General features: G+C 41.7%; 1 protein-coding gene across 1 annotated transcript in view; it reads right to left on the bottom strand.

The window, feature by feature from the left end:
- Nucleotides 1-2,341: 2,341 nt before the first annotated feature.
- Nucleotides 2,342-18,600, bottom strand: part of LOC146588003 (gamma-aminobutyric acid receptor subunit rho-2) — a 39,107-nt gene continuing 22,848 nt past the window's right edge. Inside the window, exons 3-9 of the mRNA XM_085318724.1 lie at nucleotides 16,895-16,962; nucleotides 13,160-13,383; nucleotides 9,848-9,930; nucleotides 8,188-8,328; nucleotides 7,779-7,931; nucleotides 5,805-6,001; nucleotides 2,342-2,650 (exon numbers count right to left, since the gene is read on the bottom strand). Coding sequence (XP_085174850.1) covers nucleotides 2,342-2,650; nucleotides 5,805-6,001; nucleotides 7,779-7,931; nucleotides 8,188-8,328; nucleotides 9,848-9,930; nucleotides 13,160-13,383; nucleotides 16,895-16,962 — 1,175 coding nt within the window. The remainder of the gene's footprint in view (nucleotides 2,651-5,804; nucleotides 6,002-7,778; nucleotides 7,932-8,187; nucleotides 8,329-9,847; nucleotides 9,931-13,159; nucleotides 13,384-16,894; nucleotides 16,963-18,600) is intronic.

Raw genomic sequence — 18,600 nt, 5'->3', positions numbered from 1 at the left:
CTCCCGGCARCTCCTGAGGTAGGCAAATACTATTGCTTCCCGTTTCCCTGATGGAGAAGCTGAGGCACTGAGAGGCTAAATGGCATGCCAAGGGCAATGTAGAAAGCCTGGCAAAATKAGACCAAGTTTTTTACTTTCCATCTCAACTGTACCCTTCCAATACCTTCTCCCAGCTTGCAGCTGACAGCGTAAGAGCAGTCCCCTCAGTTTGCTCCCTTTTGCTTTCTAAACATGCCAGTGGTTTTTGTTTTAAAAGKGCTAATATGGAAGAAATGTGTTTTCTTATGTAGGGGTTTTAACCTCTCAAAAGTTGAGTAGGCTATTTCTTTAATATTCCTTGCCTCATTTAAGTAGTTAGTTCTAACCTCTGCCAATAAATGTGAGAGGCATCCAGGTTTCAACTCTGAGAAGAGTGATGTGTGGTCAATACACTGATCTGATGGCACAGGAAAGAAACAGCAGGTTGGCRTATAGGACAAGCCTTCCTTTCAAATATTATCTTTTCCTGGCTTCCCTTCTGCTCTCTCTTTCAATTCCAGGGCTGTATTTTTGTCTTTTATGACCAGACGGAGCTCCACTTACGGCAGTTATTAACATGGGTGATGAAAGCAGGACACAGCTCTTGATTTTAGTTTCTCTAATCAATTTTGTTTCCACTAAATTGGTGTGACCATTGAAACAGACTTCAACTTAGGCAGCAATATTTGAGGAAATAGGTAAATTCTGGGTATTCTGGAGCTGACATTTTCAAGTTTGCTTCTAAATCCCCTTCAGATTTAAAATGTAAGCATTACAGCTACAGTAAGCAGAAGATTCCAAGGTCCAAYCAATAGTTACAGTTTTATTAGCATTTTTGTCTGCTTTTCTGGTAAAGAGGGATGGATCTGGTATATGCAAGGGTGTTGCTAGAAATTTAATGCCTGTACCATTAGCCATGTGATTTATTTGAATCTCCTTATCCAAAACACTAGCCAGATGATTTAAGCATATTGTTGAAGTGGCTTCTAACATCCTTACTGGATCCATACTGGGTCTTTGTGCTTCAAACTCTTCCCATACTGCTGAGTTGCAGCTTGTTAACTAAATGTTTTGATGAACCTCATCTTCCCCATAGCCCACAAAACCATGGTGTTTATTTAAAAGTAAAGASCATGCAAACCCAGCCATCACTGTCTTGCTGTCAGCAATCAATATCACAGGATGGAGAATGAAATGCCAAGCACAGAAGTTTGCTACAATATTCTCCAGCAGCTTCACTGGCTTTATTTTGGCCTTGGAGCCAGAAGTTTGTGCTTGATTGAATCCCATAGTATTATTTTTGGTCACTTTCATTTCTGAAATGCCTATACCTCTCCAGAGAGAGGTTCTGGCAGGCATCTCTCCCTCTTGATCCAAAATGCCTAAACTGAAGGACAATGTGTATGTTTGGAGAGGCATGTCAGGATAAACAGTTTCTCACTTCCTCATAAGGATGAGGAAAGTCCTTGAAAGCTACCAGTGCTGCCCTCAACATTGGTTTCTGCTTTTGGCTATGAAGTGAGAAAGTGATGGTCTCAGAGACGCTGCCCATTCCCGTGCAGTAATTGCATGTCACACACTTGTTTTCCCTCCCGTTTTAGAGGGCAGGTGCTACATATCACATGCTCTGCCTAAAGGGAGAACACTAACTAAACCTGTCTACATTTTTTTTTTTTTTTGATGATCCATGAACCCTGGAAACCATTCTCTGCGCGTTCATGGTCTTCTCTGCTTTGCTTTATCATCACTACTTCTAATTTGGAAAAAAAAAAATGATCACAGACTCAAATATATCACTTGCACTCTGCAACCAACCCTGTGGATCCTGTCCAGTCAATAGCCCTATTGGCATCAGTGCAAGTCTTGTCCAGAGAGCAGGATTTGCATGCTGCAAATAAGTCTTGTTCATAAGCCAATGGAAAGACATGATGTTCATAAACCAAGTCTAATCCATCAGGACAGCCTAGGTGGAGCATTATCTGTGGTTTTYCAATGCACAGCAAGCACCAGCAGTGTTGCCAGCTCCAAATGTATGTCCAGCACCTTTTGGGCAAATGGTGAGTGAATATTTTCAAGTATGAGAAACAGCATGTATCATAAAACAAACTGGAGCTGGGGTGGGAGTTGGACAGCAACCAGCACAGCAGGTTTCTCCATGATGCTTGCACATGGAGTTGCCCACTGGTGGCTGTATCCTCCAGTCTATCATTCTTTAAGAAGCAAAATAATCAGTTTTCTAGCTTTCCATCCAAACTGGGTTTTAAAAGAACCAACAAAAGAAAGCCTCGTAAATGTTTTCAGCTTCAGTCATGCCACAGCAAGCCTAGCTAAAGACAGACCAATATATCAAATTAAAAAATATGTAGGTGCCTGGAAATATTAATCTTGAGTATTTGTCAATTGCATGAGTGTTCTGGATGATGCGCAGGCCCACATGGCCCTTCAGGCCTCTCTTCCTTGATGAATTAGATTCATTGCTCATAGTCAAGTGCACGACCATCTTTTCTTGTTTTTCTTCCTCTGGGACCATCTGGCTTCTCGTATAACCTGCCAGGCTGTTGGCATCAGATTCACTGTAGTTTCCATCCAGCATCATAGTTTTCGAATGAGGTATCCCACATGTACATGGAAACTAGGAACACAAATGAGAAATATAGCTGAACACTGGAGGAATGCAGTAGCAACAAAAAATGATGCTTTTCTTTTTACAGACAGCTTGTAAATAGTAGAGCTTGAAAATTTTGCTGAGATTCTGTAAGTTTCTCTTTCAGCAAAACTCTCATTTTTTGCTCATATTCCAAAAGAAAGATATGCAGCTTAGCTACACTGCTTGGACAAGCTGATTCAGAACAAGTGATTAGAAAAGTGTTTTAGTGGACATAAATGCTAACCAAAAGGTTTTCTTAGCTAGCTCTGTTCAGGGTGGTTGTTCTGTAATTCCTTGTTATGCATTCTTTGTTTCAATAAACACATAAAGACAAGATGCAGTTATATCTGTGGAAACAGCTTTTTCAGTAAATATAATGGAAAAAAGGACCAGGTTCTGGTTTCATAGATATACATATTTCCTTTGCAAATCTGATTTTAAACCAAAGAAAGGACTAGTAAAAAGACCAATGCAAAATCCCAGCCCTGTTGAACTGAATGTCAAAACTTGTATTAACTTCAGCAGCACCAGAATTCATACCACAAGTCTAAGAAAAACACTGAATACATTTAGAACTTTGAACTGCAAAAACTGTCTTTTCAGTTTAAAATCTGTAGGTGTTCTGTCTCAGCAACACGGATTATATAGTTGCAGGCAAGGAAAAATGGTCTCCAAATCCTGCTTTCTGCTAGGAGTGTCTCTGATCCCTTGCAGACTGCTTTCCTTACCCAATAGCACATTGCCCCAAATTCCCCCTTCCACTGACTTTAATGTTTTGGTTATCCAAGGAAATATATACATGATATATACATGAAGGTACAGTATATTGAGCATGCTACTCAGGAAACTAAGCACACAAAGCTGCTACTTCAAATTTTTTAACCAACCAATCACATTGCTTACTGATGACATGAAAATCCAATCACAATTTTTTTTCTGTATTCGAGTCATAACCAAATGATTTGGCATCAGCAATCAATGTCAGAAAAAACACTGCAAGGTTGTAGTCTACTTTTTTAACTTGTTAGACTCTGGGGGATGTGCTCTGGGGATCTTTTAGAATGCTCCATGGAACACTGGAACATTCAAACACTCCCCTATTTCTTCCTTCTCCCCTGAAAAAATAAAAAAAAATCCAGGAAGAGTTGCGTCAGGATTCTCATCCATCAGCTGATAGGTCCAGGAGACAGCAGGTGGGTGAAATGGTATGTGGGTAGTGGCAATAAGCTAATTGCTGCAGGACCCAACAAGAAGAAAAATTCAATGGATTTATCCTTAGCCCCCAGGTGGAATCATAATTTGGTGTGAGAGCACGGCGTCGTTCTCCTTGGCTTAATGTGCTGCGTGCACTGACAGTCACCCAGGCGGACAAGGGAGCCTGAGACACTAGAAAGCAATTTCCATGAAGTCTTAGATTGCACCTGTCTTCACATAGACACATACACATGATGTATGTTGCATTATTTCACTCCACAGTAATTTTAGGCTAAGTCTTCACCAGTAAACTAAATGCTACCAGAGAACTTGACTGAGTCATTTTTATCCAGGCCAACTATCACCCAAAATTTCCCATATATGGCTCAGGGATTAACATCAGCCACTGGYCATTCCCCATAGACAGTTTGAAGGTGAGCACTCTGGATTTGAAGCAAGGAAGATTTACCAGTAGATACTCCACACCAGTCAGTCTTTTGCCTGGACACATTTAATATATGGGTCAGACACTGCCCAGATCCCATTTCTGCACAGCCTGAAGTATTTAGATTCAGATTCTTTGGGTATTTCACAGGGGAGCAGCACTGCTGAAAAGAGCTGCATTTACTGTGAGAACCATCCCTACTGCTTCTTCAAGGGTCCTTAACCTACATTTTACCACAGTCCCCTCAATTGTGCTGCTTATTATCTCTGTTTCCATTACCAACATTGGGGATTAATATGGTAATAGGCTGAAAATAGAATACTTTACCTTGTATAGTAAAAAGGCATGTGCTGCATGAATATGAAATTCAGTGCAGAAGGCTCAATAAAGGGAAGACGTATGATATAAATAACAAGCTATGCCTTCAGTGGATGTGAGAAAACTTTCCCGAAAACTTAGCAGAACAGTAACAAAGCCTCTTGTTCATTTTTTTCCGGTGATGCTTTTTGATGAAATGTCAACTAGGAAAGGTATTGGGCTGTTAGGGGAGCTGTTATATACTTCAAGGATGCCACAGAAAGAAGTACAAGGGGAAGAGAAGGAAGTGCAAAGCCAAAAGGGTGATTCAGAGGTTGTGATCTGATCGTCAGAAAGATGCTTCCCGCAATGGCCTTTCTGAAAGACTGATRCTGTACCAATAACAGTTTCTCCAGGAACAAAAGGCTGTAGGTAACCAAGCTGCAGAGTTAGTTTCTAATGSGAAGAATGAAATTGTATAATCTGGTGATGTTCTGGATATGTTGGGGCTGAAAAAAAAGGGTCCCAAACCTTAGTGCTCAAAGGATGATGGTGCTTTGCTTAAGAACAAARAAGAAGGGGTTGGAAGGGACCTCAGGAGGTCTCACACTCARCCTTCTGCTCAAAGCAGAGCTAGCTATAGGCTCAGACCAAGTTGCTTGAGGCTTTATCCAATTGGGCCTTGAAAACCTCCCAGGATGCAGGATAAGACCTGTCATAGCACATAAAAAGCACAAACACAGAATTGACTGAATGTTGTTTGCATGTGTTTGGTTTCAGGGAATAAGTCTACTGTTACATTCATTGAATACAGTTTCCAGAGTGAAGCTGACTATTGAGAGGGACATTGATTCACTCTGAGTAGCACCTATATATAAAAATATAATAGTTGTGGAGTCTGCAGTGAAATGTCAGGTTTAATATTTCCCCTGTTATCATCCCCATACAGTCTGAGGTTGCAGCTTTTCCTAGTTCTGACCATGTTCTCCTCTCCTCTGCTGTTTCTACAACGACTCATGAGTCCAACACACGTTTTTGTGGTATCAGCACTTCAGCATCAGGTTGAGCAGTGTGAACAAATTGAATTATATATGCATGGATATCAAGGTTTTCCTATTTACAGACACATGAAACAGCCAATATAGAGACAACTAGCTGAAAAAAAAAGAATAAATGGATAAAAAAAATAAAAGTTTCTTTCACCCTCTCCCGGAGTTTCCTCTCCTTCCGCTCTTGCACTGTGGTCAGGTAATTCACTGCTGCATATTCCAGCACCGAGAGGAAGACGAACACAAAACTGACCCATAGGTAAATGTCCACCGCTTTGATGTAGGAAACACGAGGCATGGAGGCGTTCACTCCCGTGATGATTGTAGACATGGTCAGCACGGTGGTTATCCCTGGAAAGAACCAATAGAAATAAATGCCATTGGCTGATACAGTCCAGAAGACCATCAATGTGGTGTTTTTGTCTCAAAAAGCCCCCAAATTATTCTCTACATTGGCTTACAGATATTCAAAATGATGCATTCAGCGATAAGTTTCTCTCTAGCCAATATAGAACCGCTCCACCTTGCACTTCTGTGCACGTGATGGGTTCAGTTTTGAGGAGTGATAGARCAGCCCTCATTTCACTAAGGTTAGCATTTATCTCTCTCCTTAACCTGCAGAGTTAGGATTCCTCATTCCTCCAAGGAAGTTGCTCAGATTTCCTTTAGACAGGCTTTTCTACTTCAACACAATGCTTAGAGCCAGGTTCACCAATACCAGTGATGAAAAGGACTTTTGTTTTCTAGCTGTACCAATCTGTGTTACTGGGACCATCAGAGAGCAGCCTAGTAGTTATTGACTTTTGGCCAGAGCCAAAGAGGATTTGATCTATATTACTGACCTCAAAAGGGACAAGCAGTGAAGATAAAATCTGTACTGTGTGGCTGTATAAATGTTTTGCATAAAACAGTGCAAAAGAAGGTATTATGTTTTTATCTCAAGGAATCTCAAGAATCCTACAGTTCAAGGTATGTGAATCAAAAAGTTTTCAACAACAGCCATTATACAACATATATGTGTGTGTATGTGTGAGTGTGTGTGTGTGTGTGCGTGTGYGTGCGTGTCCATATATGTGTGTGTGCATTCCTCCCTCTCTCTCCATATATGTGTATATATGTGTGTGTGTGTGTGTATGGAGATACATATACTGGTGTATGTATGTATATATTTTAGATAGATATAGATAAAATCATACAAAATAATATATACTTTGTCTAGATAGTCACAGAGAGAAAAATGTTTAAAGTTTCCAAAGCCTCTTAAATATAGAAAAGAGAACCAAAAAGCACACATAGTTTCTTCAGCCATTTTAAACTAGCAACCACTGCAAGTACAGCTACTGCTCTACATTTCTTAGCAGATTTTTTTGTAATAATATCCACTGAGCCCATTCCTTTCAGGAAGAAGATTTGGCTGTCTCTTCTCATGTGTGTGCTGCAGAGCATAGCTCTCTGACTGAGACAAACTACAGAGCTAATATACTGGTTTTACCCTTTTACCAGAGGTGCTCTGATTGTCCCCAGAGGCATGATAGATTGTGGAACATCTAGGTCTGCAGATGTTAACAGAGTTTGATCCCCTGCTGCCTTTCTTCTCTAACTTTGGGAAGATATGCCAGGCTGACTCCCTCCAGGCAACCTGGAGTAGGTGCCATTTGGGAAGACACATACCTGTACTGGGGCACCCACTACGGCAGCTGGGACACAGCAAGATCCTTCTCCGCAGCTAGTTCTAGGCTCTCAAGCCAATCATAGCAGAAACCCATATCTCTCTGCAGGTGCCTAAACTCCTGTAAAAATCCACCGTCACTGATGGCAATGTTTGTTTCAGAACTGCAGGATTGGACAACAGTGAGAAATCTTGATTCATTGACTCATAAATACTGAAATCTCTCTTTTCTGTTTGTCTTTTTGGAAAGAGAGCTTTGACAGGAGTTAAATATCAATCTGGAGGACTGCTTTGACAAGGGACTTAAGAAAAACTGCAAGTTTTACATTATATTAATCATCAGATTGACATGTGCTTCTCCAATATTTTTAGCAACAAAGTTGAAAATTTCCTTTCCTGAAAATAACTTTCACATTTAAAGATTTTAACACTTGTTTGGCTTGTTGTAGTTTCTCTCACCCAAAGAGACTCTGGCAGGTACTGCTCTACGGTCAATCCAGAAGGACACCCAGGATAACATGACCATCAGAGTGGCAGGGAAGTAAGTTTGGAGCAAGAAGAAGAAGATGTGTCGGCGCAAGGTGAAGTTTATGTAGAGGCGATTGTACCAACCTTAGAGAGAGGAAAGCGAGAAGCAGTGAGAAAAGTTTGCACRGTAAGACATTTGTCTTTTGATCATTCATTTCTAAAGAGTGAGGAAAAGAGAAAACAATCTTTCACAATATTTCTGATCATAATGTATTCTCCAGACAGTGGAGACTGCATTTCAGTGCCCTATCACAGAAGACAAGTGCAAACAAAGTCAGACAAGAGATCTCACACAAGTAGTTAATACTGAAATACCATTTAAATTAGAAAAAGCCAGTACCTGTGCTACTGTAGAAAGCCAGTCTTGATGTAGTATGGAATTTTTGTATCAAAAACTGAGACAAAGAAATCTTCTCATCAGTTTTCAGAGATTCATTCCCATTTTTCCAGTAAAGCATCAGATCTTCATCAGTGTAAGCATCTAGGGAAAGAAGAAACACAATGTATTGTAGCTTTAGCTTGGAGAAAACTGATAGTAGATCCAGAGAAAACCAAGAAACAGAAAGGCATCTTYGGTAGGTAGTAAAGCCTCCAAAAACTTTGAAAAAGACAGTGGTTTGAAGAGATCTTGCCATATGAAGTGCCATAGCAGCAAAAAGAAATCCAGAGTATCCTGATTCAGGGAAACACATCTTCACTTTGCTCCACACTGGTAAAAAAAAAAAACAGCTAAAATTGTGCTTTTTGAGCCTCACATACAAAAAATATAGACAAAGGATTGCTAACTGATTTGCTAGGGGTAAAATAGCTGAATTTAGAGAAAGAGGGAACAGATAGCTAAAATTATCTTAAAAATGACAAAAGCAAAAAATGACAGGTATGAGTTGAAGCAACAACTGGAAATATTTGAAGACTCTAAATGCAAAAGAACGACATAGCACGATAGGAATGAGAAATGGAGAAAGGGCAGTTAAGATGGTTAGTGGCTGGAGCACATAACGCAAAAGGACAGAAGCTGGATTTGTTCAGCATGAAGAGTGGTCTGTGGCAGTATCCAGCTGCAACCTTGATGGGAGAACATGGAGCCAGACTMTTCTTAGAGATGGAGAGCAAAAGGACAACAGACAATGGATACAAACTCCAAAAAGGTACTTTCTAACCAGGTATAAAGAAACCTCTTCATGATAAGGGCAGTCAAAAATTGGAATAGGCTGCACAGAGAGCTTGTGCAGTCTCCATTATCACAGTGACGTGGTCCTGAACAACCCACTCTAAATTTAAAGTTATCCCTGCTTTGGGCAGGAAATTGGATTATCTGATCTCCAGAGGTCCCCTCCAACCTAAACTATTCTATGTTTCTGTGATTCTGTTTTTTTGGTAAAGGAAATTTTCAGTTAAATACCTGGGAGGACCTCAAAACAAGTAGACATTAGTTTTGGAACACCCTAGAGAAAGTCTGCAGAACAGCTGTGGGAATCTTATTGTCCAAAACAYTTTTTCATCAGACAACTACTTCCCATTACAGAAGCTGAGCTCAGAAGGACAACTAAAGGTGTTTGCAGGAGCAGGATTAACATCCATAAAGCCTACAGATGATGAAAGTTAGAAAAATTGAAAACAGCTATTATTAAAATCAACTTTTTCTGTGACATCTGAAAATACCACCTTCCAGCCAGAAGCAATGAACACTGCAAAAAATTCGCCCCAAAATTTCTCATCAGCAAGCTGTTAAGAAACAACTTGTGTTGAATACTTCTGATCATGGGGATTTTTGTGAATGCTATGTACTAAAATTCATACAAGAACACTTTCCTTCCAGAGTCTCCTCTGTCTTGCTCCAAAAGAGCCAAATATACCACCCAGAAAATCAATAGAAAGACTGCCATTGACTTCAGTGAGCATTTTTTCAGGCTCTAAAATARACTATATTCTGAAACATGTTAATCTATGTGTGGGCAGTTAATGGAATGTGTTCAGTTAGGAACAGAGATACAACATACAGCTTTCAAGCTCCAGAGAACATGTCTGAGAGTCCAGGGGGAAGCGACTGAAGTCCATGTTGCACATTGCTGTCACTGTGATCCTAAAAAACGAAAACAGAAAGGTTGTTTTTCGTGAGGATCAGTGATGGGAAATGTTAATACAGATAAATCATTCTGTAGTTTTAAAAATAGCAGTTATGCATGCTATTAGCATAAAACACCCAAGAAAATGCCTAGCAATTATTCAAGTCCAGGCGAGATGTACTATGCTCAAAAACCCTAAAGGAAGCTGTAAATTCAATACCTGTCACAGAATCACAGAATGGTTGAGATTGGAAGCGACCTCAGGAGATCTTCTAGTCCACCCCACCCCACCCCCACTCAAGCAGGGCCACCAAAAGCACTTTATACATGATCACATCCAGACAGGCCTTGAGTATCTCCAGAGAAGGAGACTCCACAACCTTTCTGGGCAACCTGTGCCAGTGCTCCATCACTCTCACTGGAAAGAAGTTCTTCCCCAGATTCACATGGAACTTCCTGAGGTTCAGTTTTCTGTCCATTGCCTCTTGTCCTGTCACATAGGGCAACTGAAAAGAGTTTGTCCCCATCCCCTTGACACCCTCCCTTCAGGTACTTGTACACAYTGATAAGATCCCCCTCAGGCTTCTCTTCCCCAGGCTAAACAGGCCCAGCTCTCACAGCCCTTCCTCATAGGGCAGATGCTCCAGCCCTCTCATCATCTTTGTAGCCCTACGCTGGACTCTGTCCAGTAGCTCCATGTCTCTCTTGTCCTGRGGAGCCCAGAACTGGATATAGCACTCAAGATGAGGCCTCCCCAGGGCTGAGTAGAGGGGCAGGATCACCTCCCTTGACCTGCTGGCAACACTCTTCCTAATGCACCCCAGGAGACCATCCCTATCAAGGAATTAAAGCACTATCTTGGACACTAAAGTAATAGTAATGACAATACTGACACTATTCTATGTTTTATATCCAAGTTTTTCCCTACAGGGCAGTGCAACTTAAAGAAATTACTTCATCATTTACATTTGAAGCTTTCTCTATGTCTAGTTTGATTAAAGTTTCTTCATTTTCCCCTTTGTTCACCCCACCATGGTCACCCCATCAATGTCCAAAGCCTAAGCCAGGAGCCAGCCATATTGCAAGCCATAAAATTCTTCCAGTATATGCAGCATTAAGGCAAAAATGGCTTCTTTCAGTCCTGAATCAAATTCTTTTATTCTGGGAGGGTTTTTTATTACTGAGGGCAGAGGCTGTAAAATGGGTGCAGATATTCTTTAAGGAGAAAGATTTGTCTCTGTTACATTCAAGTCTCAGCTAAAGATCTGCAACAGTCCCAGATCCAGTTTTTAAATCTGAGTTTAATTGCACATAAAATTATGTGACAAATTTTCCAGAGGATTAGTAAACTTTCCCTTGTGGATGCATTTGCAAAGGAGTTCCCAATTTAATGGGGCAAATGAGCTGTGAGTCATCATTTCAGAGACCCATTTACATTGGCTGTGACCATTTTCTGGATTCACTGCAGATGCTGATGAAGAACTTTTCTTCTGTTCAAGGGATTGTGATCCAAATCCTACACTGACCTATGTACTATCAACCCTAAAAAGCACATGGTATTGGCTTTGACTGCAAAATAGAGCAGAATTTTGTCATACGAGCTAAATTTAAATAAATTCTTAGGGAATATGTCCCAGAAGCACCAYTGTAGTAATGACTAATAATGACTAGTTGTGTGCAACATTTAAACATTGTATAACTTGGTGCTATTTTCCTTCTTCGGAGTCACCTAAATTATAGCACTGTCTGTAGTCATTAAAAATTTATTAGCTGGGAACAGAAACAGTTCATCAATAAAATATTCCTCAGTTAAAGTTCAGTATTCAAGTGGCCTTGAAAGTACAAGGTCCCCACAAGGAATGAAACACCTCTCAACTCAGTCTGTGTACTTTCACCCTACCACATGGCATATGGCACACACAAACCCTGAGAGAACCCACATGTGCTACAAAAYGCTTTTAACAAAATGCTCTGAAAGGCCATTTTAATCAACAGAGATCAAATCAATACAATCAATAGGGTAGAGCCTAGAGAGCAAGTCCTTCTGTCCATCCTAGGGTGAGTCAAATCTAGTCCCCACTAATTGCCTTCATAAGGGGCTTGATTCAGCTGCCCACRTGCAGACAATCTTGCACCTTTTGAAGGTATCTGCCTGGCCTCCAGCTCCCTCYAAAAGGGCACAGTGGCACATGGGTCCTGTGTTAAATCATTTCAACCCCACGGGGATGTCTCAGACACTCCAGGAGAGCCCAAACGGCACCAGGTGCTCACGTGTGGGCAACTGAATCAAGATGCAAGAGGAGCATACAGCATCTTGCACGTCACTTAACAGCCACATTTAAGTGATTTGATTTGGAGCGGAATGACAGCCCAAAGGCTTCACTGAGTTGTTCACACCTAGGTGTGAGCGAATGAACTTTAGAGTCCCCAGTTTCAGTGGGATATTGCCCTATCTAGGACAATATCATCCAGTATGCTTATTCCTCAAAGAGAAATAGTGTCTTGAATCAAATTTTATGAAAAAGCTTTCCTAGTTTTTGAGAATTATTTTATTGTGACTAAAGTGAATAATTTCCAGAAATACTAGAATAGAAACGCTTGTGCTGTAAAACATTCAAAGGTCACTGTACATTGTGAGCGAGTTTTCTGCGTTGGGAAAATGTCTTTTTGCCTGGGCTCTTGAGCTTTTCTCCTCTGGCAGTGTGTTATTCTCCACATCTCTTTYTGTATGCTTCTAAAGGGAATGAAATCTGCTGGGAAATGCCTCAGGATTCTTTCAGCCAACAAATACTTTAGAAAATCAGAGTGTTTTTAAAGCAGCCCTTTCAAYGTCAATAAACTTAAATCTTTATATCAACATGCACACTCCAATTAAAAAAAAGAGAGATTTTTTTTTCTAGACAAACAGGAAGTAAAATRGGATAATTCTAGAGGTCACCATCTGGTATATCAGCAGCTTCCAGTTTAATCACACACTGACCCTGGGACAAACACTCCTGACCGACTAAGCCCTCCTCTGACTGCAAAGAGTTAGGAGTTCGATTCCCAGGGGAGGAGATTATCCTATTACTGACCACAGCAGGGTTTCTTGCAGCTTCCTGTGAAGCATCTGGTCCCAGACAGGGCTGAAAATAGGGCTCTCGTTCAGCTGTGSTAGTAACAGGGCTGGTCACCAAAATGACGTCAAGAGCAGTATTCACGGGGAAGACCCAGGGGGACTCGCCAGCCACGGGGCTCCGTCTTTACCTCATGCTGTAGAGCACATGACCGTCGGGGAACACTCGCAGCATGATGTTGTCCGTGGTCGTGTCGTGAATGAACGACCTTTTGGAGTGCACAAAGAAGACATCCGGCACCCAGATCTTCTTCACGAGCCTGCCGTCGAAGGTCATGCTCTTGTTGGTGGTGCTGGGGAATGAGAGGCGTTCATCCTTCCAGTAGTGCCTTAAGTACAAAGTCATAGTAAAATCCTTCATGAAAAAGGAAGAAAACCAGAAAGAGGGCTGTCAGCGTTGCATTTTACATCTCTGACACATCAGAAAGAAAACTCACTGCTACCGAGGAGATGAAATCTACTCTCTCCCGACTGTTGTTTCTTTCTTGGACCAATACTCTTTGGGAATGTACTTTGCTGACTAAATAATATCCAGACAAAACAGAATATAGATCCACTCATATTGGAAGTTATATTGCAAGCGCTATATTGCAGCAACGAGGAGGTGCTGGAGCATTTCCCATTAGGCCCTGCAGGACCCTCATGCAACACGGCAGCTTTGTAGCCTGAATTGCCTGCAGGGGATGAATTGCAGAAGCCAGTGATGTTCAGTCYTAAAAAAGACACAAATATGCCCCAAGAGAAGCACTGCACTATAGGAAAGATTTTTGAATCCTGGCAAAATTATGTTAAAGAATAGTAGGATCCACAACAGATTCGAAAGGAAAGCCTTTCAAAATCAGCTTAATGATCAGGCTAAACACAAASGAATTCATCCTATAAAGGAACTAAATTATTGCAAAGAGCAGCCAAGGGAGGGAACTGTTTTTCCTACTGCACAAGAGTAGAAAGAAAGCTCTCTTTTAAGCTTGTTGGGGGGCCAGGAGCATCAGTCACACGAAGGAAAACATCTGTTTGTTGATCCCAACCTGGCAGCTGCAGCTTTCAGAGCTGAGTCTACTCTTTCATGGTGAGAGATCAAATACACATTTTTCTTTACGCTCTCAATTAAGCAAGCGTTTATGGTAGCTACAGCTGCCAAGTCTGGGTAAGCAGCAACACAGCCTAGGATCTCTTCCTTAGCGCTCAGCAAGTGTCTTTCRAAACCACCATCGCCGAGTCTTCATTTTTGCTTTGACGATGACAAGCCATCTGTTAATCTGACTCTCTGTTTCTGCTCTTTGCAGAAGGGATGGCTTCCCGAGCAAGAGGACGGGGGACAGGGATGTGTGCAGCATTGGCTGGGAACCCACAAGTGAGCTCCTGCCACTGTTGAGGAGTAGGGGAGGCAGGGAGACTGCCTATGCCAACAGCAGGCAACAACCCCGGCTCCTAGCCGGCCCCTTGCCTGATCCCACTGGACAGGAGCCCTCTCCTCTGTCCTTCAGCACATTTCCCTCCCAAAACRGGCCTCTGATGGCCAATACGCTGGCACTGCTGCAAGCAATCATCAAGCCGAAGTGGCAGCAGATGATGGCTTTTAAGTATAAAATCCAATTTATGGATGTTTCCCCACAGCATGAGTCAAATAAAGCAGTTTGCAATCATTAACGGGTTGTTCCCTTCTGAACTGCGCACATACCCAGCTACAAGTTGAGAAAAAGGGTTCACTTTACGGCTTGTGGAAAGGAAACTCTTAGAAAACAGCTTGTATACCCTGTCACGAGAGCGAGAGTACGTGCCAGAGGCACGGCAAAGGAGTCAGCAGAAGCACCTTGCACTGGAGAGCATACGCCGCACTCCAGCGTAGCTGGGAGCACGCTATGGCCCCGATTGCACCCCTGACCGGCACACACAGCCACAGACCATCCATGCCAGACAGCTACAGGTCTTCAACAGCACGTGCTTTAAATGTCCCCTGGCTGCTCTCATTCACACACTCTGTCTTACAGTAGGGCAGGTCCTGAGCTGGTCTGGTTACTTCTCTGGGGCAGGCAGGTTCCCTCAGAAGCAGCTATTGGTAAAGGCTGGCAGACTGAAGGTATGGGATTTACAGGAGCACTAACCCCAAGCAGCGATTCGAAGCAGCCTTGCACTCCCATGGTCGGCGAGGGGGAGCACTCCCCAGCACGGATGCTGGGACAACTCCCACTGGCTGGGCAGCCAGCTCTCCCCTCCACAAGTAGGTCTCTATTCACTAACCAACTAACCAACTAAACCAACTAAACTAACCAACTCAGACTGACTAGTTCTTCCTCTGCTGAATACAAGTCAAGAACTGCTTTGAAAATTACTTGTCCAGTAGCAGGAAAATAGGATTGTGGAGGTATTTATAATTCAAGGAAAGAGAGCTGACCTCAAAACTTTCCRACAGACAAAATTTCTGCTGAAACCAGATGTTTCTGAGAGAAAGCATGGCACGTTATTCACACTAATTAGGTTTCTTTGTTGCTATGACATTTTGTTGAAATATTAGAACAACAGTCCTTTCCTGTGTTTAGAGCTCCCTCCCGCCCACTTCATTGCATGTAACCCCCTAAAACCTCCTTTTCAATATCCAGGCTGACAAGCTCTGTCCTTGTAACRAAGATGCAATTTTACTCCAGCAAAACCCAATCAGCCTTTGAGTTGCTATTAGAGAAAGCCTACAGGCTGCTCCATAGCTGGCAGACCCCCTAAATCTTTCTTCAGTTTTTTAATCACCATGGCACCAGTGCTTTTTTCTAATTCTCACTTTGTTCTTTGAAGAAGAAACAGCTGCAGAAAAAAAAGTTTCCCCAAAAAAAGTCTTATCACAGAAATTACATRACAGTTCTAGAAATGATACGCATTACAAATGACAGATGCTTTGAAGCTAAAGGTCTAAGGTTTAAGTCTTCATGTTTTGCCTAGACACCTTCAAAGATGGTACTCAAGAGRAACCAGGAAGGACAAAAACAGAACAGAAACAAAAGACTTCTATTCTTCTCTATGTTCCCCTTTCCATTTCTCTTTCCAATCTTTTTATTCCATTTTCTATAGTCAAAAAAAAAGGAAAATGCTTGCAAATGCACCTTTCACTGACAACTCCTTGAAACCTGCTGAGAGTTAACAGCTGCATCTATGTTTCTTCCTTTTTTATGAGTTAAAAAAATAAGGAAAGTCACAATTCAAGTTAGTGCAAATTTTCTGAACTGTGTGAATGACTGAAAAATGGTTCCCAAACAGAAATGGTTTCCCAGCAGAAACCAAATTCACCTTTGGCAGGGGTAGTTCAAGGCCACCCTGACTGTTCCCAGCTGTGTGCCTCAGCATYGAATTAGAGAGGTTACTCCAGTGATGAAGAGGCAGGGAGCAGCTAGAGACCTATTTATGATGCCAGCTTGTTTTGCTAAAGTAGCTCCTTAAGCATGTATTTAAACAAACTGACTSAATGGTTCCCTAAGAAAGAAAATACACATAATAAGCAACACCTCTATGAGTTCCAACATATACCTTCAAAACTCCATAAGCAAACAACTAAGGACTCCCTGAGAGATGCAGTGAAAGGCATGCAATTGTTCATGGTTTTGATTGTAATGTATCCTTCATAGCACTGATTATTGACCCATTTTATTTTCAAGGTCTTTTTTCCCCCTGAAGTTTTAAGTTTCTATATCTGAAGATAGAGAGATAACYCTTTGATCGTTTTCACGGTTAACTCAGTCCTTAGTTCTGAATATCAGCCTCTCTTAAATTGTTGAATGGGGCCCTTATTTTCAAGACCAATCATTTGAAATCTATGGGTTTCAAATTGGAGAGATTTTTCATGACTAGGAATAATCAAGGCTTAAAAGAGGGTTACATACCATATCAACCTCAGAAATGCTGTCCAAGCTTTCAACCTGCACATCCACCCCAACAGGAATTGCAGGGCCTGTAGAAGAATGACATTTAGACATGTAAACAATCATTCTTTTATACCATCTGCATTTAATTAGCACTGTAAGATAGCATGCAAAACATTTCTGAGCTTAGGTCATAYTTTTCTGTCCCTGATTCTTCAGGGCGGAGGAAAGAGTCAGAGAATAATCATCTAAGGCACCTTTTGAAACACTAAATTCTCTTCCTATTTGCATGTGCTGTAGTGTTGGCAGTCTGTCCATAAATCCAAAGCTTTGATGAAACACTTGCATATATTTTTAAAGGCTGAGCCATCCCACCATAAATTTGAGGTCATTATGGATGAATTTAGACCAASGAACAGGGGACTGAGTAGAAGAAACTGCAAGCAATAAGCTCTTACTTGTGTGTTTCTCATTTCTTTTCTTATCAACAAGACAGACTTACATTAATTTCTCAAGAGCTTATGATCATTTTCATTCTTMCGACTCATTAGATGTCAATAGTTTTTCACAGTCGTTTTAAAATTAATAACCAGATAATTCACAAAGAGTAAATAAGCAGAAAAYACTCCATAATGAAAGCAAACTCCTATATTAACAGAAATTCTTTACCAAAATTTCACTGTAGGCAGTCGCTCTCAATGACCAACACCTCCTCAAGTTATTCAAGTTCCATATGRTATATCTTCACATAGACTTTTCCTTTTTCCAATGAGGACAATCATCTCTCTTCTCCCTCTTTTTCCAGCCTCTCCTCTGAATCTGATTATGAGCTCAAAGCRACCGAACTCTCATTCACCTTTCACAACATTTGTATCCAAACTGATTCAGAGGCTCCATGCCCGGAAGGTGCTGTTGTTACTGCTCGCTTTATTTAGAGAATGTGGAGCGTAACAAAGCTGTATATCATAAACAGAGCTGATCGTTGCAGTATGCCTCGACTCTCGATGTATTCTGTGACCTGCAGGTATCCTGCCTCTCCAGCTGGTGCATGAAGACACCTACAAGCACTCACACAAAGCATGAACTGCAAAAGTTAGTCAGAAGGAAATGCTGGAGAACGGTCTAGGTTGATTCACCATTGCTTTGAACTCTCAGCTACTGGCAGTGGGTCTCATATGGCTTGCACAAACACATTCAGCCAGACTACACATCCAAGCCTGCGCGCTGCTGGCAAGAGGGCTGTGGCTAAGGTATGGATCCAAGTAGCAACTCTGCAGAAGTGCAGGGGATTTGACCAGCACAAATGARCTATTGGAGGACCATAGTGCCCTAAAAGGAGGTTTGCACAGATTTTCAGGACCTACATTTTGAACTTGATTAGCAGTTAGATGACAATTAAGAGATACTACAATCCTTTTCTGGACCTTAATCCATATCTGTGCAGTGCCCAGCACAGCAGCACCTGCTGCCATGTCTGCTTTTAGGTACAAGGTCCTCTTCCTCAAGACTATTCCAAGCTCACAGTATCACAGAATAGTTGAGGTTGGAAGGGATCTCTGGAGATCATCTAGTCCAAACCCCTCTACTCAAGCAGGGTCACCAAAAGCACTTTGTACATGATCACATCCAGGCGGGTTTTGAGTATCTCCATAGAAGGAGACTCCACAACCTCTCTGGGCAACCTCTGCCAGTGCTCCGTCACTCTCACAGGGAAGAAATTCCTCCTC

This window comes from Rhea americana, unplaced genomic scaffold (genome assembly GCF_003343005.1).
Source record: "Rhea americana isolate MKP2758 unplaced genomic scaffold, rheAme1 scaffold_55, whole genome shotgun sequence".
Lineage (NCBI taxonomy): Eukaryota > Metazoa > Chordata > Aves > Rheiformes > Rheidae > Rhea > Rhea americana.
The sequence above is the reverse complement of the archived record's forward strand: the minus strand, read 5'-3'. Positions and strand labels throughout refer to the sequence as shown.